Source organism: Macaca mulatta, chromosome 15, assembly GCF_049350105.2.
Source record: "Macaca mulatta isolate MMU2019108-1 chromosome 15, T2T-MMU8v2.0, whole genome shotgun sequence".
Classification (NCBI taxonomy): Eukaryota; Metazoa; Chordata; class Mammalia; order Primates; family Cercopithecidae; genus Macaca; species Macaca mulatta.
Window position 1 is genome coordinate 57,826,258 of NC_133420.1, and position 26,074 is coordinate 57,852,331.

At 38.9% G+C, this 26,074-nt stretch overlaps 1 protein-coding gene across 1 annotated transcript in view; it reads right to left on the bottom strand.

Annotated features, from left to right (window-relative positions):
- Positions 1-26,074, bottom strand: part of TMEFF1 (transmembrane protein with EGF like and two follistatin like domains 1) — a 100,152-nt gene that overhangs the window by 4,693 nt on the left and 69,385 nt on the right. Inside the window, exons 7-9 of the mRNA XM_001111631.5 lie at positions 24,393-24,458; positions 12,729-12,852; positions 323-481 (exon numbers count right to left, since the gene is read on the bottom strand). Coding sequence (XP_001111631.4) covers positions 323-481; positions 12,729-12,852; positions 24,393-24,458 — 349 coding nt within the window. The remainder of the gene's footprint in view (positions 1-322; positions 482-12,728; positions 12,853-24,392; positions 24,459-26,074) is intronic.

The following is a 26,074-nucleotide window of genomic DNA, read 5'->3' on the forward strand; positions in this document are numbered from 1 at the left end:
GAAAGAAAAGAAAAAAAAATTGCTACTAATATTATTTTCCCAAAATGCAGTGCTCAAAGACTGTATACAATCTCAGATTCCTAAATTCCTTTATCTCATTGACTATTCTCACTCTCTCTCTGCTTGTCACCCAGATATACTTGTAAGACTGGGAATTAGTCCTTGCCCGTATTCTAAAGAAGAAGGATAGAGAGAGACCACTGAAAACCTCCGGGAACTGATCATAGGATTTTTCCTAATAGATTGGTGGCCTCAAAGCATCTATAAATAAACAGTTGCCTGCCTCTAATTTAAAGTTGGTATTTCTTACATCATTACCTACCTTGTTATGCACATTACAATTGCTACTATGATGGCGATCTGTACAGCTCCAATAATTGCTGCAATAAGAACATGAGTGAGCTTTTGCCTACTTGGCACTACATAGAGAATACTAAAGTCTGTCTTTTCACAGTGCTGTCCAGTGTAGCCAGATTCACATCTGAAAAAGGAAAAATATATATATTCCTATGAAAATTACAAATTTTGATACTCCCAAGCTTTTACATTAAAAAATACAAAATAGTAATAAAATGTAAACAGGAATAGGAAATCAAGCACTTTCCTACAATCTGGGGGAAAAATGTCATTTGTATATTTCCCTACTGTCTTTTTGATATGCCTACATGGTGCTACTTTCATCTAAGTTATATCACATTAACTTTAAAGTTGCTGAATATTGTTAATATACATCCATTTTGTTATTCTTGCTTTTGCTTTTGGTGTCAAATCTAAAAAAGTATTGCCTAATCTAAGGCCACAAAGATTTACTCCATTTTTTCATTTTTTAGATTAAATTTGCTTAAAAGTTGACAAATAAAATTACATATATTTATCATGTACAACAGGGGTCCTCAGCCCCCAGGCCATGGACCGCTATTGGACCAATAGCAGTTAATGGCCTGTTAGGAACCAGGCCACACAACAGGAGGTAAGTGGTGGGCAAGTAAGCAAAGCTTCTCTGTATTTACAGCCACTCCCCTTCACTCACATTACCACCCAAGTTCCGCCTCCTCTCAGATCATCACTGGCATTAAGATTCTCATAGGAGCACAAACCCTATTGTGAACTGCGCACACAAGGTTGACTGCTCCTTATGAGAATCTAATGCCTGATGATCTGTCACTGTCTCCCATCACCCCCAGATGGGACTGTCTAATTGCAGGAAAAACAAGCTCAGAGCTCCCACCAATTCTACATTATGGTGAGTTGTATAATTATTTCATTATGTATTACCATGTAATAATAATAGAAACAAAGTACACAATAAATGTAATGCACTTGAATTATCCCCAAACCATCACCCCCACCCCTAACCCCCAGTCCATGGAAAAACTGTCTTCCATGAAACTAGTCCCTGGTGACAAAAGGGTGGGGACCGCTGATGTACAACATGATATTTGGAAACGTACAGACATTGTGGGATGGCTAAATCAAGCTAATTAATATATGCGTTACCTTGTATAGTTATCATGTTTGTGGTGAGAACACCTAAAATCTACTTTCTTAGCATTTTTTTCAAAATAGATACATAAAATTTCAAAATAGAAATACTCCATCCAGTGACTATAACATAGCTAGCTTATCTATTCCCAATTCTAAGACATGACAGTTATTTTCAATTTTTCACAATTATAAATTAGATGTGGTAAACATCTTGGTGAATATGCACCTTTCTATAGTTAGTGTTATCCCTTAGGGCTAGGTACCTGAAAATTAGACTATTGAAAAAATAGGTATAAACATTTACAGTTCTCTGAATATAGCATCAAATTATATGCAAGACACTTTTCAGTGTATAAAATATAAACATGTAAGATGCAGGGGTAAGATGAAAATAAGTTATTAATGACAGAAACAATGTCAAGCAGTCAAGGAGGTAAGCTGTAGGTGCTAATCTTAGAAATTATCTGAATTCCGGCCGGGCGCGGTGGCTCAAGCCTGTAATCCCAGCACTTTGGGAGGCCGAGACGGGCGGATCACAAGGTCAGGAGATCGAGACCATCCTGGCTAACACGGCGAAACCCCGTCTCTACTAAAAACACAAAAAATTAGCCGGGCGAGGTGGCGGCGCCTGTGGTCCCAGCTACTCGGGAGGCTGAGGCAGGAGAATGGCGTGAACCCGGGAGGCGGAGCTTGCAGTGAGCTGAGATCTGGCCACTGCACTCCAGCCTGGGCGACAGAGCGAGACTCCGTCTCAAAAAAAAAAAAAAAAAAAAAAAAAAAAAAAAAAAGAAATTATCTGAATTCCAATTAAAAGTAGATAAAAAGGGAACTGCATCAGCTGATGATAATTTGACAGGGAGAAATATTTAAGACACTTAACAGACAATTTACATTTTTAAGCTGACAGCAGTGAAATGTATAAATTAGCCAGTCTTCAGTTAGAACTGATTAATAAAACATTTGAAGTACAAAAATAGTATTTATTAATGTCCCACAACTCATTAACAAAAGAATTTGAGGCAGCTTATCACAAAGCACACATTAAAACAACAAAAAAGAAATGTGAGAGGAGGGAAACAGGGAAATCCAGTGGTAGTACAAGTCTACCAATCCAGTCCCTGAGGTTCCTAGACACTTCCCAGTACATTTCACATTGGGCTCTATGCTTCCCAGCAAACAAACAAACAAACAAAACACAAACAGTGGGCAGGTATATAGATCATGGAAGAGAATTGAGAGCCTAAAAATAAACCCACACATCTATGGTCAACTGATTTTGGCAAGGGTGCTAAGATAACTCAATGGGGAAAGAATCGTCTCTTCAACAAATGGTGCTAACTGGATAGCCACAAGCGAAAAGATGAAGCTAGACCTCTTCCTCGTGTCACACACAAAAATTGCCTCAAAATGGATCACAGATCTAAATGTAAGAGCTAAAACTACAAAACTCTGAAGAAAAAACATAAGATACAGTTATTATGGAAAACCGTATGGGAGTTCCTCAAAAAATTAAAAATAAAACTACCATATGATCCAGCAATCTCATTACTGGGTATATAACTAAAGGAAATAAAATCAGTATGTTGAAGAAATATCTGCACTCCTATGTTTATTGCAGCATTATCACAATAGCTAAGATATGGATTCAATCTAGGTATCCATTAACAAATAAATGGATAAAATAATGAGGTATATATACAAAATGGAATACTATTCAGCCATAAAAAAGAAGGAAATCCTATCATTTGCATGGATGGACCTGCAGAGCATTATATTAAGTGAAATAAGCCAAGCACAGAAGACAAATACTGAGTGATCTCACTCATATGTGGAACCTAAAATAGTTGATCTCATAGAAGTAGAGTAGAATAGTGGTTACCAGGAACTGGGGTGGTAGGAGGTGGTTGAGGACATGTTGGTCAGGGGATACTAAATTTCAGTTAGATGGGAGGAATAAGTTCAAGAGATGTAGTGTACAACATGGTGACTATAGTTAACAATGTAGTGTATTCTTGGAAAATGCTGAGGATTCTAAGTGCTCTCACCACAAAAGTGGTAACGATGTGAGGTAATGTGTATGTTAATCAGCTTGATTAGACATTTCACAATGTATATATATTTCCAAACATGATGTACATTATATATATACATAATTTTGTCAATTTTTAAATACATTTAATTTTAAAAAGAGAATAAAACATAGGAGTAAATCTTTATCACCTTAGATTAGGCAACAATTTCTTAGATATGACACCAAAAAGCAAAAGCAACAACAACAACAACAACAAAAGATAAATAGCACTAAATCAAAATTAAAATCTTTTGTACTTAAGGACATTATCAAGAAAGTAAAAAACCCACAAAATGGAAAAAAAATGTAAGTTCCATATATCTGATAAGGAACTTATATCTAGAACATATAAAGAACTAATACAACTCTATCATAGCCAAAAAATAAAAGAGCAAAGGATGTATACTGACATTTCTCCAGAGAAGATATACAAATAGCCAATAAGCTCATGAAAAGATGCTCAACATCATTAGCCATCATGGAAATAAAAATCAAAGCCACCATATATACCAGTTTTTATAGTTACTAAGATGGCCTAAATCAAAAAGTCAGATAATTACAAGTGTTGACGAAGGTACTGTAGGGCATGTAAAATGGTGCAGCCACTTTGGAAAACGGTCTGGCAGTTCCTCAAAATGTTAAACACTGGGTTACCATTTGGCCCAGCAATTCTACCACTAAACTTTACCCAAGTGAAATTAAAACATGTTCACACAAAAACTTGCAAATGATCATTCAGAGCAGCATTTTTCATAATAACCATAAAGTGGAAATAACCTAAATTTTCACTGATTGATGATGAATAGATTAAAAACATGTGGTTTTATCCATACAATAGAACAGTATTCGGCCACAAAAAGGAATGAAGTACTGATATATGTTATGACATGGATGAACCTGGAAAATGTTACGCTAAGTGAAAACAGCTAGACACATGAGACCCCATACTATATGGTTCAATTTACATGAACTATCCAGAATAGGTAAGGCTATAGAGATAGAAAATAAATTAGTGGATGCCTAGGGCTAGGGAGCATGAGAAGATTTGGGAGTAAAAGCTAAAGGGTATGAGGTGTCCTCTTGAGGAGAAGAAAATGTACTAAAATTGATTGTGGTGATGGTTGCACGACTCTGTGCATATACTAAACACCAATGGAGAAGGAAGGAAGGAAGGCAGGGAGGGAGGGAGGGAAAAGTAGTAGGACAGTTGACACAAAATACAATCTCCATAAAATAAAAACAAATAAGTTGTTCAAAAGAAGCACAGTAATCAAACAAGTTGTTCAAAAGAAGCACGGTTGTTACTGTTATGAAACTTAAGGGAACTTAATCTCATTGGTCCTCATTTAAACAGGGCACCTTCTAACATAAAGAACAGTATCCTCAACAACACAGCTGCAGTAAATTCTATGATATAATGAAGTCTCATGGGATTTTTAAAATAATGTCCTTCATGATAAGCTAATGGACAATAGTCAAAGCTCAGTAAAATAAAAGCAGTTCCATAGGGAACTGTAACAATGTCCTAGATATGCAGCTCTCTAATGGTTTGGCTTAAGCCAAAGATTAAAATCTGAGTAGCAAAAAGAATGAATATGCCATATATCATCGCTGCAGTTCTCCCTGGGTATTATTTTCTCCAACTGACTTTTGGTTATACTATCTGATATGGTTTGGCTGTGCCCAACCCAAATCCCATCTTGAATAGTAACTCCCACAACTTCCATTATCGTGGGAGGAACCCAGTGGGAGGTGACTGAATTATGGCGGCAGGTCTTTCCTGCACTGTTCTTGTGATAGTAAATGAGTCTCACGAGATCTGACAGTTTTAAAAACAGGAGTTGCCCTGCACAGGCTCTCTGTTTGCCTGCTGCCATCCACGTAAGATGTGACTTGCTCCTCCTTGTCTTCCCCCATCACTGTGAGGCCTTCACAGCCACGTGGAACTGTAAGTCCAATTAAATCCCTTCTTTTGTAAATTGTCCAGTCTTGGGTATGTCTTTATCAGCAGTGTAAAAACAAACTAATACACTCTCCTAATACCTAGAGCACTAACTTCTAGGTTATTACTTCTTCTGTTACTGATTAAAGGCAGATCCAAGGATTCAGTCCTCCACTTTCTACTTTCATCCCAAACACCTTCCACAGGCAATCCTATTCACTCCCACTGTCTCATGTGTGAATTCATTCACACATTCATTTACAACAATTATTGAGCACCTGCTATGTGCCACCTACCGTGGTGAGCATTTGGGATGCATCAGTGAACAGAATCGATAAAGATCCCTGGCCTGCTTACCAGCTACCAGAAGAAGAGTGTCAATAAACAAAGGAAGTGAATTAAATGGTTATGTTAGAAGGTGATAGATACTATAGGAATGTGGGGTGTGGGGTGTTAAGGGAAACTGCAAACACCAGGTATGAGCCAGGAAAACTGCAGGAAGGGAGGGTTGCAGTTTTAAATAAGGCAGTCCGGGTAGGTTAAGAAATTGACATATGCCAGGCATGGTGGCTCACGCCTGTAATCCCAGCACTTTGGGAGGCTGAGGCGGGCTGATCATGAGGTCAGGAGATTGAGACCATCCTGACTAACACAGTGAAACCCTGTCTCGACTAAAAATACAAAAAATTAGCCGGGCGTGCTGGCGGGCACCTGTAGTCCCAGCTACTCGGGAGGCTGAGGCAGGAGAACGGCGTGAACCCAGGAGGCAGAGCTTGCAGTGAGCCAAATTCCTGCCACTGCACTCCAGCCTGGGCGATAGAGCAAGACTCCATCTCAAAGAAAAAAAAAAAAAAAAAGAAAGTGACATATGAGTAAAGACTTGAAGGAGGTGAGGAGTCTGCCATGCAAACAACTGGAAGACAGCATACCAAGCAAAGGAAGAGCCAGTGCAAGTGCCCTAAGGTGGGAGCACCCACGCATGCATGGCATGCACAAGAACAGCAAGTGTGGCTGGAGAAAAGGGGGTGAGGGGGAGGAGAGCCAGACAGAGAGGTGAAGAAACAAAACTAAGTAGGGCCTTCTGCACTGAGTGAGATGAAGGAACCGCTGGAAGGGTTTTAGCAGAGGAATGATATGAACTGGCTTTTATTTTAAAAGGCTCACTCTGCACTTTGGGAGGCCAAGGCAGGTGGATCACCTGAGGTCAGGAGTTCGAGACCAGCCCGGGCAAAATGACGAAACCGTCTCTATTAAAAAATGCAAAAATCAGCCTGGCCAATGTGGTGAAACCCTGTCTCTACTAAAAATACAAAAAATAGCCGGGTGTGGTGGCACACGCCTGTAATCTCAGCTACTCAGGAGGCTGAGGCATGAGAATCGCTTGAACCCAGGAGGCAGAGGCTACAGTGACCTGAGATCACACCACTGCACTCCAGCCTGGGCAACAGAGTGAGATCCTGTCTCAAAAAAGGGAAAAAGAAAAAAGGCAGGGACACTCACTCTGTCTGCTGTTTTGATTATGGACTATAGAATACAATCACGGAGGCTATTGCAAAAACTCCAGGGAAATATTGGCCTGCACTAGGAATAGCACTGGCAATGGTGAGAAGTAATCAAATTTTGGAGATATTCTGAAACAGAATTCCCAGCTGATTGGATAAGAAAGAGAAGACAGAGATACATCAGAGGGTGTTTCGTCTGAGCAACTGAAAAGATGGAGTTGGAATCAACTGAGATGAAGAAGGTGGCAGGTAAAGCAGGTTTAGGGAGGGAGAACAGATCAGGAGATCGGCTTTAGTCCTGTTGAGATTGAGGTGTCAGACATCCATGTGGAAATGTAAAGGAGGCAGATGGATCTACGAGTTTCAAATTCGGCAGAGAAGTCTGGGATTTATGTAAATTAGGAGTTATTAGCATATGTCATGGAAAGCCCTGAGACTGGACAGAATCTCTAAGGGAAGAGGACTAGGATTAAACCCAAGTACACTACTACATTGAGAGGTCAGAGAGCAAAGAGGGAAGCAGCCAAGAAAACTGGAATGTCCAGCAAATCAGGAAAAAAACAACAGACAGTATAATTCTTGACACCAAGTGAAGAATGCATATCACACATGAGGGGGTGATCAACTGTGTCAAATGCTACTGATCATTCAAAAGTAATTTGAGACTAAGTACTGACCACTGAATTTAGAAATGAGAACAGTCCCAGTGGAGTGTTAGGGACAAAAGCTTGTTGGGGTGAGTTCAAGAGAAATGGGAAGTGAGGAACTGGAGACAGACTTTAGGCAACTCTTTCGAGTTCTATGAAGGAAAGGAAACGAACAGGGCAGTAACTGGTGGGAATGAGAATGAGCAGTTTTTTTCCAAGATGGAAAAAATAAAAGTTTATCAATATATATGAGATATACTGATATTAAGTTCTATGACACAGAGAAAAAGGGAGAGGATTGCTGGTATGTGATAGTGAAAGTGTGTGCAAGTTCTCATATTGCTTCCATTTTCTCAGTAAACTTGGAAAGAAGATCAACAGCCAAGAATGAGGATGAGAGAGGAGGTACAGCTAATCTGAGGAGAGAGGAGAAGATACAAAGAAATCCTATAGGAGAGGAGAAGAATGCATAAACTGCAGGTGTAGAATGACTGCCAGCACAGCATAAAGGGCCCACCTTGAGACCTATAGATATGTCAGTGAGACTAGTTAACCTGGTGGTGTGCTTTTCACCGATAGCCATGATCAGCTGCATGTATAGGTATGCAGTAGGTGGAGAGCTGGGAGGAACCAGGACTACAGTTTTGGCAAGTGAGTATGATGAAGCAACAGAGGAAAGAGGGATTCAAATGCAAAGGGAACTACAATGACTGGCCATGGAATTTACACTAACGAGGGAGGGGAAGAGAATATCCAGGGTGTGAGGGACACTGAAAAGTTGATAGGATCAATAAATGGGAGGGCTAGTGGGATAGAAGAATTGCTAGGTAGAAAGTAAAATGGAAATGGTAGAGAGGGAATGATTCTCAAATGTATGTCTTCAATCACATCTCTCTCATCAGTTCCAAAACTAAAATATATCCAGCAGCCCACCAGACATCTGTAAGCGGATATCCCACAGTTATCTTAGACCAAGCACGTCAAACTGAATATATCATTTCCCCTCAAACCTTCTCCCTCTTCCCAATGCATTTCCCACTCAATCTTGTGTTAGCCAGAAACCCAGGAGACTCTCCTGACTCTTCATCCCACTAACCTCCACCAACCCCCAGGTTCTCGTGCTCATATCCAACCTAACAGGTCGGTCACCAACATCTATGAGTTCAACCACCTAATGATTTCTCTGCAATCCATTTATTTTATCAGCCTCACAACAACTCCTTCATACTTAATTCAGGCCCTTACTTCTTACTAAGTCTCCTAAATTTTCTAATCTACTTTCCACAATGTCACCAGAGTGACTTTCAGATTTGATCTCAGCATTGCTACTTAAAATCCTCTAATGGTGTCTCACTGCCTTTAAAATAAAAGCCAAGCTCCTGGGATAGGCCAAATGTTCCTATAAGATCTGACTCTTTCTCCAACAATGTCCCCCACCCATCTTCAGGCTTACATGTCTTTTCTGAAGTCCCAAATCGCCTCATGTATACCTGTGTATGACAGCATTTTTCATATTATAATTACTTGTCAGTCTCTTCCACCAGGTTGTATGGTTTTTAAAGGCAAGATCCCTGGATCTCTGTCATAGTTGAATTTGACACCCCAATATCAGGGAGAATTTGGCATTAATACATCAATCAATCAATCAATAAAAAAAAAAATCAGGCCAGGCGCGGTGGCTCACGCCTGTAATCTCAGCACTTTGGGAGGCTAAGGCAGGTGGATCACCCAAGGTCAGGAGTTCGACCTGGCCAACATGGCAAAACCCTGTCTCTACTAAAAATAGAAAAATTAGACAGGCATGGTGGCACATGCCTATAATCCCAGCTACTTGGGAGGCTGAGGCAGGAGAACTGCTTGAACCTGGGAGGGAGGTAGAGGTTGCAGTGAGCCGAGATTACACCACTGCACTCCAGCCTGGGCAACAGAGCAAGACTCCATCTCAAAACAAAAACAAAACAAAACAAAAAATCAATGGTACCATAATGCTAGAAGATTTTAACCTAATAATAGGACTATAGCTAAAAGCTGTTTATCCTTACTTGTTTACTGCTATACACACACACTTACCTACTAGCAGAAGTACAAATATCATGGCCTGATTCCTATAGACACTGCACAGACTCAGACAAAAGGAAAAGATCAACTGCTTTTAAGGAGTTACAATTGTGCAGAAAAGAGATTCTTTGGCATTTAAGATACTCCTTTATTTATTTATTTATTTATTTTTTTTTTTTTTTTGAGACGGTGTCTCTCTCTGTCCCCCAGGCTGGAGTGCAGTGGTGCGATCTCAGCTCACTGCAAGCTTCACGCCATTCTCCTGCCTCAGCCTCCTGAGTAGCTGGGACTACAGGCGCCCACCACTGCGCCCGGCTAATTTTTTTGTATTTTTAGTAGCGATGGGGTTTCACCATGGTCTCGATCTTCTGACCTTGTGATCCGCCCGCCTCGGCCTCCCAAAGTTACAGGCGTGAGCCACCGCGCCCAGCCGATACTCCTCTTAAAAATTTATCATCGCCGGGCGCGGTGGCTCAAGCCTGTAATCCCAGCACTTTGGGAGGCCGAGACGGGCGGACCACGAGGTCAGGAGATCGAGACCATCCTGGCTAACCCGGTGAAACCCCGTCTCTACTAAAAAATACAAAAAACTAGCCGGGCGAGGCGGCAGGCCCCTGTAGCCCCAGCTACTCGGGAGGCTGAGGCAGGAGAATGGCGTGAACCCCGGAGGCGGAGCTACAGTGAGCTGAGATCCGGCCACTGCACTCCAGCCTGGGCGACAGAGCGAGACTCCGTCTCAAAAAAAAAAAAATTTATCATCATCACATGTCATTCAAAAATATTTACTGAGTTCCTACTGGGCTAGGTCCTACACTAGGCACAGGGAAAATACTGGTTAACAAAACAAAGAGCCCCTAATGGGCTTACAGTCTAATAATATCAACTGCTATTCACTAAGTACATACTACATACCAGGTATTAGGCTAAGCACTTTACATATATTATCTCGCTTAATTTTAACAACATGAGATAGGTACTATCACTATTCTACTTTAAGAAAGATGAAAATGAGGCTTAGATATTTTATGTATAAACTTCCAAAGAACACACAGACAATAATTGGCCAAGTCAGTGTATCTAATTCCAAAGCCTTTAACCTGTACACCATTCAATCCTCTTACTTTCAGTTAGTAAAATACTAGAAAATGACCTGGTATCACATCATTACCAGAACATGATCCTCTCTCTCATCCTTCATTTAAGTATCTTGAAAGATGCACCATCCTAAGAGGACAAGATCCAAACCTCTATCAAGCTATCCATGCCACTGTAGGACAAACATGAAGAGCCCACTGTAAGATTTCGTTTTTAAACTGGCTTGGGCCAGGAGCAGTGGCTTACGTCTGTAATCCCAGCACTTTGGGAATCTGAGGCAGGCAGACTGAATGAGCTCAAGAGTTCAAGACCAGCCTGGGCAACACAGCAAAACCCTGTCTCTACTAAAAATTAGGCTGGGCACGGTGGCTCACGCCTGTAATCCCACTTTGGGAGGCCAAGGCGGGCGGATCATGAGGTCAAGAGATCGAGACCATCCTGACCAACATAGTGAAACCCTATCTCTACTAAAAATACAAAATTAGCTGGGCATGGTGGCACATGCCTGTAGTCCCAGCTACTCAGGAGGCTGAGGCAGGAGAATCACTTGAACCCAAGAGGCGGAGGTTGCAGTGAGCCGAGATTGCACCACTGCACTCCAGCCTGGCGACAGAGCAAGACTCCATCTCAAAAAAACAAAAAACAAAAAATTAGCCAAGCATGGTGGCACATGCCTATAGTTCCAGCTACTCAGGAGGCTGAGGCAGGAGAATTGCTTGAACCTGGGAGGCTGAGGTTGCAGTGAGTCAAGATCGCACCACTGCACTCCAGTCTGGGCAACAGTGCAAGACTCTGTCTCAAAAAAAAAAAAAAAAAAAAAAAAAACCTGGCCTGTTATCATTCATACAGCTGGATTTTTTTAATGTTCACAAAAAAAAAAAAAGAGGAGGTTAGGGTTCTTCAAAGACAAGGAGAACTTTCAATCAGGAAAAAGCAAATGTCTTAACAAAGAACTATTCAACCATTAACAGTTTACAGTGTTTTGTTTTGTTTCTTGTTTTTTAAGCAGGAGAAAGGCCGGGGAAAAAAATCAGGAGCAGGGAGCTAAAGAAGTAGAAGGACCCAAGATACTGGATTTCCAATTGCTTCCTCTTATTTTTTGGAAAGATTCACCGGCTTCTAGGTGGCCCAAACAAAGGAAAAGTATACTATTTCTCCATGTTTTGATATTTTGACTAAGAAAGGAAAAAAAGGATCTGGTCAAACTCTAGGAGGCAAGGGTAAGCAAAATGACAGCAATGTCCCCTTGTCTATAGAAACATCACCTGGCTAACTAGACCAACATCAAGTAGATGATGAGCTCCTGGCAGCAGCAGCAAAAAGATGTATCCATAGACAGGCAAGAGCAGCAAAAAACACCAAGATCATTAGGTAGGGTATTGGAAAGTCTGAGACTTAATTTTTTCCCAGCTCTATTTCTAACTTGCTGTTGACCTTGAACAAGTTACATAACCTCTCTGGAATCAGGGAGTTGAGGATTTACGCCCTTTCCATTTTCATCTCTCAATTCACACCTGGTTCTTCGTCCCCATCCCCTTATTTTTAGAAATCTATTTTAGCACCTATTTTATTTGAGTTACATGTTCTCTGTTCTTAATACAGTCTTTAGTCCCTCAACCACCTTGTGACAGATTGCCTAAAAACCAAAATAGTGTTGGAATATGGCACATTTATTTTTTATATTAAAAATGCATAGTATTATATTTTAAATTTGCCCATAATCTCAAAGCCCTTTAAAAATTGTTTTTTGTTTTCTGCATATTACTTGCCAGTTTTCCAAATGATGCTGCTGATTTATTTTTTTACTTGTCTACTGCAAATAAACACTACTTTTTGGTAATATTTAGCCTACATTTCATTCCCTTCTATAGAGCAACAACCACTGATGAAAAAAAATGCTCACCACTGATCTGGAAGCACTGACTTACCTACAAGAAGCCTTCTGAGTAGAATAGATGAATTCACATTTTCCATGGATGCAGTAACCATTGAGGTTTTCAGGGCAAGGCATGTGGTTTCCAATATAAACATCTTCTCTTTGATCATTAGCATCTTAAAAGAACATAAACCAGATCATTCAACAATGAAACGCAAGCTGAAAAATAAGGACTTTTCAAATGTTCTGAAACAGCAAATGAATCCACTTGCTGTCAACCACCTACTGGCAATTTGAAAAGAAAATTTATCAGATAAGGGGTTAGATCAGATCCAGGGTCTTTTCTAATTCCTATTATGCCATAAACACAGCGGTAAACTTTAGATTCAAAGCATTTAAAAATACTTGCAGAATGTGACCGCTAAGAGTTACTGTTGTTTAAAAACAATCTGGCAAAGAAAACTAAACACCTTTGCTAAAGAAAAAAATGCTAGCTCTAGAAGAAAGTTCACCTCTGTGACAGAGAGATGGTGTACACAGAAATGGCTTTTGGGGAATGAACTTAATCATCTATTTGAGGGCTATGAAATTGAGGCCAAAGAACACTGAATGACAGAGAGCAAGTTATGGGATTCTGGAATTTTAGGGTGAAAGGTTTATTTTTGGAATGAAAATTATCAAGCATATTCATTTTTTTCCAAGTGAAAATAGCTTTGCTGCTCTTTTCATATAGTTTTTCTTACTATATGGTCATTATTTTTAAAATTCAAATAATATAGAGGTTAAAAAAGAAATTCAAAATAACCTGAAATCTCACTCTCCAAAAATAAAACACTATCAACATGTTGATGAACATCTGCTCAGACTTAAGTATAATGATTTGAACTGAACTGAAGTGAAGAAAAGGAAGAGAGTCAGGAAGGAGAGATGGAACGGGTCAGGAAAGATGAAAATATAGGAACTTGGTCTTCAAAATCAATCAGATTCATTCACTCATTCAGTCATTCTCCATATATACATCACATACTCACATATGCACACACACATACACAAATAAATTTGGGAATGAATTTTTATACTTTTTTTGGTATATGCACCAATACATTAATCCTAAGCTCGAAGGACTCAGAATTCCCCAATATTTACAGGCCTGTCCATGTGCAGGAAAATCCCCAGGCTTCCTGCCATTTCTATCTTACACAGTTCTAGCTAACAGATTCTGTGCACTATAGCCGTACCTTCAGCATACTACCCTCTTAAACCTGAGACTTCATAACTGTAAACTCAGAATAATAGGACCTATACTTCATGCAGTTTTGAGAGGATTAAAGGAGATAACAAATGCAAGTAAAATACCACCAAAACAACCAGCTATTTAAACAGTATATCATGTAACATCACAGGGCCTATCTCCCCAAAATACAAATAAAAGGTGCTAATAAAATTTTTTTAATGTTAATGGAAACAAATTAAAAAGGAATGAAATAGTGAGTTGTATGTATGTGTATGGGGAAGATTAAGAGGAAGATCAAGGGAGAAGTGAGAATAGAGGTGTCAAGTGTAAAAAAAACCCTGAGAACCAAAAATACAGATTTTCTGAGGATAAAAATTTACATATAGACAGAAAAAAACCTTAATGATTATTGAGGTCAGTGATAGTGGAACTAAAGCAGAGAGAAACAAGACCAAAATGATATTATTTTTCCTCAAAGTATATATATTTACATTGTGCTAATTTAATTTATGCCTAGAAAGAGAACAGATCTAAAAGTCAGGGAATCTAACATACAAATTCTCAATCTAAAAAATGTCTTTACTGCTTTGTGACCTTGTTCAAATCACTTATTCTCTCTGAGGGAGCTGAATGAGACCAGCACTACCCAACACAGGTATAGTACAAGACACATATGTAATTTTATATTTTCTAGTAGCCCAGATTTTAAAAAGTAAATAGAAACAAGTAAATTAATTTTAATCATATAATGTAATCCAGTATAGCCAATAAATAACATTTTCACATATTACCAGTATTAAAAATTGAAATATTCTTACTTTTTAAAATAAGTCTCCAAATTCTGATATTTTATACCCACAAAAGATCTAAATTCTGACTAGCCACATTTCAAGTGCTCAGTAGCAACATGAGCCTAGTAGCTATCATAATGGAAAGTGCAAAACAGATCACTAATTTATCATCTACTGATCACCTTGTATACGCTGGGCACTCTGCTAGGTGCTGGGAATACAAAAATGAAAACATATCCTGTCGTCAAAGGGCTTATAAGGTCTCCTCCAGCTCCTAGACTATGATTCTGCCATGGCAAAAGAAATCAAGCCCTCTTCTGGGTTGCTATGATCCTGAGCACTTACTCCTCTATTATAACACTCACAGTACTGCCTGTTTTATTGCTATTTGGGTTTTTTAAGTCAGCCTCTACTATAAGACTGTGAGCTCCTTAATAATCTGGCTGCTTGTGTTATTCATTTCTGTATAACTCCTAACACTTAGAATGTAGTACATATAATGGCTAAGAACACAGCTCTAGAGTCAGACTGCCTAGGTTTGAATCCTGGTTACAACACTCTCTAGCTGTGTGACCTAAAGGCAGTTACTTAACTATTTCTGGCCCTCAGTTTCTTAATCTGAGAAATGAAGATGACAATGATGTCTACTTCTTGTAGGGTTGTTTTGAGGCCTAAATGAGATAATATATTTAGTGTATTAAATATGTAAGTGTTTACAGAACTTAGAACAATGCCTGGCAAACAATAAGTACTTAACAAATAAGTATTACCAAGTATTATTTCGTGCTCAACAAATGTTTGTTAAATGAATAAATTCTAATTTTCTCCTGGTAAAGGGAGAAAAAAACAGTTATAAATTGTATCTTTGTTGTTTTCCATTGACAAAATTATTATCCAATAAAGGTTTCTATCTTGAATCCCTTCATGAACTAGACTGTCTGTAGTAGTCCTATCCTGTGTTTCCTAACAGAGGTCAAAACTTAATTATCATATCTTTTATTTATTAATACTTGTGATCCAAGCAGAAGACTTTCCTAAAGTAATTTAGCTTTGATGAGAAATAGTTTATCAGAAACCAAATAACTGAAATCAAATATACTTTTCTTGCTACAGTTTTAAACTAAAAATGCCACTCTACATTCCCCATCAGACCATAAGTGAACTGAGGAAAGCAGTCATCTCCCATAGCATTTCTCAGAACATGGCCATGAAAGGGTATAACAATGGGACTATAGAGAATAAGGTTATGCACCAACCTATGATAATAAAGTCCTATAAGGATAAAGTCCTAGTAATAGGACTGTGCAGGTCTGTAGAGGCTGTGGTAATGTACTAACGTACCATAAGGAAGTTCTTTAAACAGCAAGGAATTTCAAGAATAACGCAGAGCTGAGAGCTATCAGAGAACTCAGCTAGGTGAAAGCAGTCAGAGAAAGTTAACTAAATTAAAAACAAAGTTTTGAGAAATTAATAGGAAAAGTATGGCACCAATAAACATACACTGAATGAAGTAATGAAAGAATGTGGTATCAAGCTGTAGGCAAAGTGAAGCTATATAAAACATGAACATGTCTAGTAAGGCTTTGAAACTTCTGCCAACATCCAAATTCACAGAGTCTAATATTCCGCTCAATGCCAACTTTATTCATCCCATTAAACATACATACTATTTCTGGGCATAGCTACATGCTCAGCTAAGCTACAGAGGATATTAAAAAAAAAAAAAAAAGGCATGCATGGTCCTTGCCCTCAAGAAGCTTAAAGTCAATTCAGAAAATCAGCATATACACATGAAAAACTGAATAACACAAGGGAAGGGGTCCCATGTGGCAGTTTACAATTAAACGGCAAAAGATGGTTTTATAACACTAGGTGCTATGGAAGTTCAAATTGAAAGGAGAACTCACTGGAGGCTAAAGGATTTATTGATAGGGTAGGACTCAAGTTAAGACTCAAAGCATAAATAGATTAGACAGAGGAACGGTGGAAGCCAAAGGGAAGCTATAATGCACATGGCATTCTTAAGAACAAAGAGTAGCAACCTAGGTAGAGTATGATACATTCAGACTGGGGAAGGGTATATGTCAAAGTTGGAAAAGTAGGCTGAAACTAGATTATGGAAAAATTTGAATTCTAGGTAAGACATGTTTTCTTCATCATATGGACAAGGAAGACACTAAAGGCCTTTTGAAGACAGCACAAGGAAAGCCGGGTTTTACATGAAAATTAGTTGAGATAGTTGCCTAGAGCTGGTGGTTAAGTGAATGGGGAGTGACTAATAATGGGTGTGGAAGTTCTTTTAGGGGTGAAGGAAATGTTCTAAAATTAGATTATGATAACACTTTTACAACTCTGTAAATATACTAAAAACCACTGAATTGTACACTTTATAAACAGGTGAACTTAATGGCATGTAAATGGTATCTCAATAAAGATATTAAAATAATTAATTGGATACCAGCATACAAGATAATGGGGCAAGGGAACTAGGAAGATGATATATATATAATATATTATACATATATATATCATCTATACATATATATGTATATTATATATATTATACATATATATTTTATATATATCACCTGATATATCTATCAGGTGACCAATTAAAAGGTTAATACATAATCCATTAACTGGGAATGGTGGTACACACCTGTAACTCGAGTTACTCGGGAGGCTAAGGCACAAGAATCGCTTGAACCCAGAAGGTGGAGGTTGCAGTGAGCTGAGATCACACCACTGCACTCCAGCCTAGGTGAGAGAGCCAGACGGTGTCTCAAAAAAATAAAGAAAGTTAGTACATAATCCAAACTTGTGGCAATAAAAAGCTAAGCTAAATCTCAGCAGTAGGAGTAGACACTAGACACACAGAAAAAATAAAAATGGTTTGAGGATGTTTTGGAAAGTGAATGAGCTCAGAAACTCAGATCTGGAAGGGTCCTTGGAGGCCATCTGGTTTGATAAAGGAGTATCTTTAGTTTTATAACCCTCAGAGCCTATGTCTACTTGAACACTTCCAAAACTCGTAATATGGTTCATTCTAATACCATCAGATTTTCTTTATGTTGAATGAAATCTCGCTTCAACTTGATGCAGACTTCCTCACATCTGTTTACCCTCTCCCCTCTATTAACCAATCTTCTATTTTTAAGCTCAGATTTTCCCAGTCCCATTCCTATTCCAACAATTTACAACTATCTTGAAGAGTGGTACCCAGTACTAACTCCTGTACATTTAAGTGTTCAGTAGAACAAAATTGTTCTCTTTATTGAAGATGCTTGTAATACAGAATTATGTAAAAATGACTCCAAATGTGAGCCTAACGATGGGGGTTCTGTAGAGAGAATGTAGTAAGCTGAGTTCAAGTTTAGATCTCCAGTCATTCAAAAAGTATTTTTTAAGCATCTATTATGTTCCAGGCACTATGGTAGTTCCACAAGTTTGAAGCAATGGCAAAACAAACAAGTAAGTACAAGGCAACTGAATATGTGAAACCAGTGCTTGGAAAAAGATCCAGACTCGAGAAGAAGTATTAAGGTTCACCAAGGTAATAGCTCAGAGGGGATTAAATATATAAAGGTAATTAAGAAAGCAAGGAGGCAGAAAAGAATTCTGGAATCATGGTACAAAGGGAAGTAGCAGCATTTAGGGCCAGCAAGTCTGAATTCCAGTCGCTGTTCTGCCATTCTATATGGGCAAAACTCCTGCAGTTTCAGCTTCTTCATCTGCAAAATGAGGATAAACTTGATTGTTATGAGGACTAAATAACACAAATATGTGAAAGCACCTGGCACATAGTAGGGCACTTGATTAATAACTATTAAATGAAAGAATATCCTACTGATGTCACTTATGAACAATAATATTAAATGGCAAGACAGATAACTAACCCACCAATGGTGAGACTGTTGAGCACAGCCAGGTTACTGAACATGAAACTAGGAAACAAAAGTTTTAAAAATAACCATAATAACACTGACATTGAACTCAGTAACACAGTGTTTAATATTCATAGTGATCTTAGGTAGTAGGTATTACTGTCCCTAATTACAGATGTGATCAATGAGGCTCAGAGAAATCAAGACACACAGCTAGTAGGCACAGACCAAGTCTGACTCCAGAGGGCAAGCTCTTAGCCATTACAGTATTATTTCTCCAAGCTATCCTAGGAGATGTGTAGGAAACAGATAAAAAGCAGAATGGCCAAGCACCTGCTCTCCAGGCCAAGTAAATTAGCCAACTTCAAAAAGGAGAAATAAAAAGGCTCAAAAGATGTAACATAACATGGTTTCAGAAACAACAGCAGAGATGTCACCTGCACACAGTAAGAACTGAGCACAGAATGATCCTGCCTAAACAAGCCCTTAGTCAAGTGGTGACAGGCACGATGAACAACAACTGCAACTGCTAGTCTCTGAACAGTGTGTGTGTGTGTGTGTGTGTGTGTGTGTGTGTGTGTATGTACAATACAAAAAGTATACTTGGTCACCAAATGGCTCCTTTCACCCACAGAGGCATTCAGAAACAAATCCACCACCAGCTGCAGTGCTTTCAAATACAAAGGATAGTTGTGGTTCTAAGGGATGATGTTATGAAAAAACCCAGTACCAGATGGCTTATCTGCAAAGGCTTGTTCCACTGGCTATCTGTCCTGGTCCAACAGTGTACAACCAAAATAAAGCATGAGGAGTTGCTATTAGCAATGGAGACACATACCTGGAAGGTAAACTGCCGAGGTCACAACTATATCAACACTGCATCAGTAACCCTAGGGCTCATTATTTCTATAAATCTCTACAGTTAAAAAATTCAAAATATTCTGTCTTGCTTCTGCTATACTACCCTGCACCCCTCAGCCTTCATCACTAACATATCCCTCCACACATCCTTCCCTAACCACAGTCTGCTCGGACTCCATTAAGGAATTATCTTCCGCTATGTAAACTACTGCCCACACTCCAATGCCTCCCACTCTCCCAATTCTAAACCCCACCGTCCTCCATACCAGCCCTGATTCCTCCTTTCCTAGCCTGCCCACTGTGCTCAGAGAAACACCCCTTCTAACATGAATAAGTTCATCTACCTCAACTACTCCCTTAGAAAATAGTCCTTTCATCTTCCTGATGTACCAAGACCACATTACTTCCTAGATTCCCTTCCTTCCCTCTTCCCCTGATGTGCTCACCACTGTCACTTCCAGCCCAGCATTCCACTCTCAGCTCCCCAGCACCTTCCTCTCTTAGGAGCCTGCTAATCATCCTCTGCATGACTCTCCACCAACCTCCATGACATTCTCTGATTTCCTTCATTGATCTTAGCGTTTGGCTCACAGTCTTTCCTTTTGATGAGGCATATCTGTCAAAATCATTTTTAAAAGGGCACATCAAAAGGGCTGGACCGAAATATCTAAACAGTCACCAGTAATGGAAATGATATCAGTATCTCGCTATCTCAGGTATCCCTGGCCAGCAGCAGGAGGAGAGACTAATGAGGCTCAAGGATAAGACCAAAGATGGGGTGAGGTTTGGGATAAGGTGGAGCTTAGGAACAAAGTGAGAATGTCTTCATAATAATAAAAAGGGTGGTATGGTTAGATTATAGGCTGTATGAGCATATTTTTGAATCAAAATGGTCACATTAAAATGTCATATACCACAAAGAAACTTCCTGCAGGTGGAAATGGTATTGATTATAAGGTATGGTATATGTGAAGTATATCCATTGATCAAGATTTGCGCATTTCAGTGCTATAAATTACATCTTTAAAAACTATAAAACGAGAATAATGATAATCACATGGGTGGAGGTATACAAAGAATGACAATGCTGACAACTGTTGAAGGTGGGTACTGGGTTTATGAGGTTTATTATACTATTCTGTTTATGTATCATAAATACATGTTTTCTAAACGTCACAAACCCATCTCCCATACAACTCATGCTCAATCATATCCTTTATGGTAACTGTTGAAGGTGGGTACTGGGTATATGAGGTTTATTATACTATTCTGTTTATATATCATAGATACATGTTTTCTAAATGTCACATACCCATCTCCCATACAACTCATGCTCAATTATATCCTTTATGACTTCAACATCTACAACAGAACTTCTAACACTCCAATTTCAATATTTACCACAAGTTTTCCAACAGCCCAAGAAAAGCTCTAATTCAGCAGCTATTCTAGACATTCAAATGCTCCATTTCACCAGCACTCTTCTCTACGAGTTAAGTTTTAAAAGACATTTCTTACTGAGCACTATCTTCCAATCTTTCCAGCTTCTTGCTGGTGCAGTGTTCCCGCTTTTCATTTTGTAGCCTCTATCCCCAGATCACTGCCTTACCTACCCAATCTTGGCTGTGTGTTGCAGACGTGGATATTTACTAAGGGCCTCCTATAAATGCTGTGAGAACAAAAAATAAAATAAAAGCAAATAAGGTAAAAACAAATAAACAAACACAATAAAAATAGAGTTACCTTTTAACCTCTATTTCCTGTGAGAACACTTTTACGATTTGGGTTTCATCTTTCATCCTTCATGGAAGAAACTTGGTCCAAGATTGTCAATGATCCCCTTGTCTTCAAATTCTAGCATAGTTTAGTCCTTGTCTTCTCATACCTTTCTGTAGCTTTTTAAGCTACTGGTCATCTTTTCCCTCATAGCTTCTGTGTACTCTTCTTGATTTTCTTCCTCTCAGTCCTCTTTCTGCTTCATCCCAAGTTGGACCTTCTCTCCTTTCTAAATAATAGTGCGTCCAACAGAACTTTCTTCAACTCTGAAAATGTTCTATATCTGTGCTGTCCCATATGGTAGTCACTGGTCATATCTGGCTACTGAACATCTGAAATAGGGCTAGCATGCTTTTAATTTTTTTTTTTTTTCAAAACAGGGTCTTGCTTTGTCGCCCATGCTTAAGAGTAGTGGTGCGATCTCAGTTCACTGCACCCTCGACCTCCTGGGCTCTAGCCATCCTCCCACGTCAGCCTCCCGAGCAGCTGGGACCACATCGCATACCACCACAACCAGTTAATTTTGTTTAGAGACAAGGTCTCACCATGCTGTCCAAGCTAATTTCATTTAAATTTAAATTTAAATAGCTACATGTGGCCAGTAGCTACTATAACAGACAACACAACTCTCTCTCATTCATTCTTGTGGCTTCAGTTATCACCTCTATATCCAAAGACGATTCACAAATTTATACTGAACAAAGTGACCTGGATGAGTTCCACAAGCACCTCAAAGTCTAAAATACAGTCAACCATCTCCATCATCAACTCCTCCCTTACTTTATTCCAAACACCTTCACCTACCTAATATCCTTAGTTCTGTGAACAGAATTCATTATCTAAGCCATCTGAGCTTGAAGTCTTAAGTCATTTTTAACTCTCTGTCTCTCATATCTAAGAAGATGTTTATTCCTTTTGACTTTACCTAACTGATATCCCTGCCTCCATCCCAATGTATACAATATGCACAATATTTCTGCCAGGTATCATTCTTTCAAATGGTTAACTTTGTAGCCTTGCTTTTTTCAAATATATTAATGATTCCCCACTGCCCACAAATAAAGTCTAAATTCCCTAGAGTAGCACAGAATTCAACACTACACAATCTGGCCCCAAGCTATCTTTCTAGCCTTGCCTTCCACTTCTACCTCTTAAGCCTCCTATTCTCCAGCCCAAAGGAATCCTTACCTTTCTCCAACACATCCTGTCATAGCGTTGTGTGCATATCTATGCTCACGCTCTCCTATCCTTAGATATCCTTCTGACTCCTGTTCATCCTTCATGGTTCACTCAAGTTCCACTTCTTCCACAACATTTCACAGATTCCCACTGTTCCCCACCAAAAATTAACCTCAACTTTTCTAAATTCCCATTGCACTTTTAAACTGTACTGCACGTATAGCAATAATCAGTTTCTACTTTGTTAGAAGTTGGTTATCTGCACTTACTATATCACAAGATCTTTAAAGATGCATATATTTTAGATATCTTTCTAACTACAAACAGTAAAATGACCAGTATAAATTGGTATGTAATAAATTATATCTACTAACTATGATAATTTCATTTAAATTAGAGATCAATTCTTATGTGTAAAAGATTTTCAGTGTCTTAAAAGTGGCCCAGGCTCTAAATTATCCATTATCAATGGCACACAAGTGCTTTGGAACACACAATTCCCCAAACTGCCCTAAGTATGAGCTTCCAAATACTGAAAAATCGCCTTCCTATTCTAGTCAAGTACTATCAATATAGTGAATAAAACTGAATCTGACCTATTTTGTCTCCTACGAGAACACAGGAAATTTTCTATTTTAAATACAGTATTGTGTATCAACATAGGAGACATATTTCAGGAGCTCATACCAACCTTTTTATTATTATGAAGACATTCTCACTTTGTTCCTAAGCTCCACCTTGTCCCAACCCCCACCCCATCTTTGGTCTTATCCTTGAGCCTCATTAGACATATTTCAGAGCTCATCTAACTCGGGTTTGATATGATTCAAGTAAGAGAAGTAACAAATTACTCAATGATAACAGCTACCATTTGTTGAACACTTACAAGTATATCCGACACTGTTTGAAGCACTTAACATGTATTATCTCATTTAGTTTTTATGAAACTCTATGAAACAGGTACTATTATCACTCCCATTTTACATATTGTTTAGAAATTAGGTATAAAAGGTAGATCACATATCTTTTAATGGTATAACCAAACAAATGGATAGATGATGACCCTGTGATTATATAGAGGTCCTGGCCTAGAAGGCCAAAGATATAGACCTGTTTCAGTTAACCAGATACAACCTCATTGATCCTCAATCTTCCCATTGGTTCTTACCTATCAGAGCAGTTATAAGAATCAAACAAAATAATGGGTGTGAAAACAAGCAAGAAGAGCAATGGCTTTGAAGTCAAGGGACCTGGAATTCAGCCTCTGTTCTGACCTTTACTACATGTGACCTTGTGTAAATAAAACCTACTGCTTCTTTGAGCCACATCCACTCTTTAGACAAGCACAGAGTACCTACTTATGTGCCAGATATTCGGCTAGGGTTAGGGATACAGAGTGAACATGACAGACAGGTTCTCCTCTCCTCACAGAACTCATAGCCTAGAGGGGGTTACAGATGAATAAAAAGGCAGTTATAATAGAGTGGGCTATATAAGGGAGTATACAGGAAAGGTATCTAATATAGACTTAAGAGTCAAGGAGTATTTCCCAAAATAAAATGACTTCCAAGGTAAGATTAAAAGGATAAAAAGGAATTAATCAGGAAAGGAAATAAAGAGTTTCAGGCAAAAGGAACAAGGTTCAAAGACCTGGGCATCAGGCACATGTTAACAGGAAACTCTAGAGGAGTAAAGAGGATTTTTATAAAACATATTGAGAGATCTTTCTGTATAACTTCTTACAAGTGCATGTACATCTAAAATTATCTCAATACAAGCTTTAATCAAAGAAAGCACATATGAGAGAACCTTATAAAATGAGATGCACTTTGGCTATTTCTGTTACTATTAATACTAATTAACTGTGTTATGTATATTACTATAGAGAACAAAGTTAGAGGTGTTGTTAATAATGGAAACAGAACTAATAAGGACAGCTAGTGACCATATTTCCATAGCTGGCCAAAATTTGGAGATGCATGATTCAGTACCTTTCACATCTGGTCGATATTGTAGTCCATCATCTTTCTTTCCCAACAAACTATTGTCATCTGTATCTGTAAGAGAAAACGGTTCTCAAATTAAGATATATACAATGGTTAAGTCATATCATGATACTCCCAATAATTCCAAATCATTCCAAGTTCTTCTTAACCTCTGTCCCCTTATCCTGCTCACGTTGTCTACTATTCTCTAAATCAATTATGTCATTTCTGTCTGAGGCCTCAAGGCATCCCAGGTATAAGTGCTCTTTGCGTGCTCTTTGCATGATGAATAGTCAGTTTCATCTATACTTCAGCTCCAATGTCACCTCCTTTAAAAACTCTTTCCTATGCAAACTAAAACAACACCTACTCTGAAAAGAAAAGGTTAACCCTTTCTTTCTCTAAAAGACAACTGCCTCAAGATTTACCTTCTCCTACCCACTGTTACCCTGGAAACATCAGATTAAGATAAATGGGGACTCTCAGCTGTGTTATGAAACGCTTACTATAAAAAATGACCCCTGATTTGAGAACTGCACCTGGACTGGGAAGACTATAAATGAGCCATAACCACGTGTTTAGAAGCACAAGCTTCCCAATACTAGTGGGGGAGGCAAAGGAAAGACACAGTTAAGTTTGTGGATGAAAGATTACAGAGGGGACTAAGACAAAACTTAAGGCCCAATCACTCCAAAGGATGCATTTCAATTAAACTCTCAAGCTTGACTGACATAGTTTGGTTCCGTGTCCCCGCCCAAATCTCATGTCTAATTGTAATCCCCAATGTTGGAAGAGGGGCCTTGTGGAAGGTGACTGGATCATGGTGGCAGATTTCCCCCTTGCTGTTCTCATAATAGTGAGTGAGTTCTCACAAGATCTGGCTGTTTATAAAAGTGCATGGCACCTCTCCCTTTGCTCTCTCTTCCTCCTTTTCCTGCCATGTAAGATGTGCCTGCTTCCTCTTTGCCATCCACCATGATTGTGTTTCCTGAGGTCCTCAGCCATGCTTCCTGTACAGCCTGTGGAACTGCAAGCCAATTATACCTCTTTTCTTTATAAATTACCCAGTCTCAGGTAATTCTTTATAGCAATGTGAGAATGAACTAATACACTGACCAAGTGCTCTGAACTTGAAATTCCAAAGAGTATCATTCAAACATGCATATTTTCCTCAGAGAACATAGTCCTTCCTTAAGCTAGTCTTCCCACCCAAGCTCTAAATGCCACCCCATTGGGGTGGGGGGACCATACTTCTTCAAGATCAAGGCTAAGTGGGACATCTAACCACAAGGGATCCCTGTCAGCAAATGGTGTCCTCTATCATGCCCACACTCAACTCCTACCTAAAAATTGTCTGATGAGCTTCTTGGGTATTCTTTGGTAGTTTAGACCAGAGGTACTGCAATCAATTGTGTAGTGTGTCACAAATAATTTGTAACCAATATAATGTACCTAATTTTGGCTTACAATCTTTTCCCTTCAGCTCAGATAAAAACATAATATCCCTTTAATAAGTCTAAAAAGAGAGGAAGAAGGGAACCAGTAAGCAAGAAAGATGTACAATCCTAGTCCATGAGTGTGTGCCTGGCCCACATATGTGACCAAGGAAATAATCCATCTTCCCAGCTCATCTGAATATTACTGAGGAAAGAAAATTAGGAACCTCTGGCTTTAGAGACTGAATATTT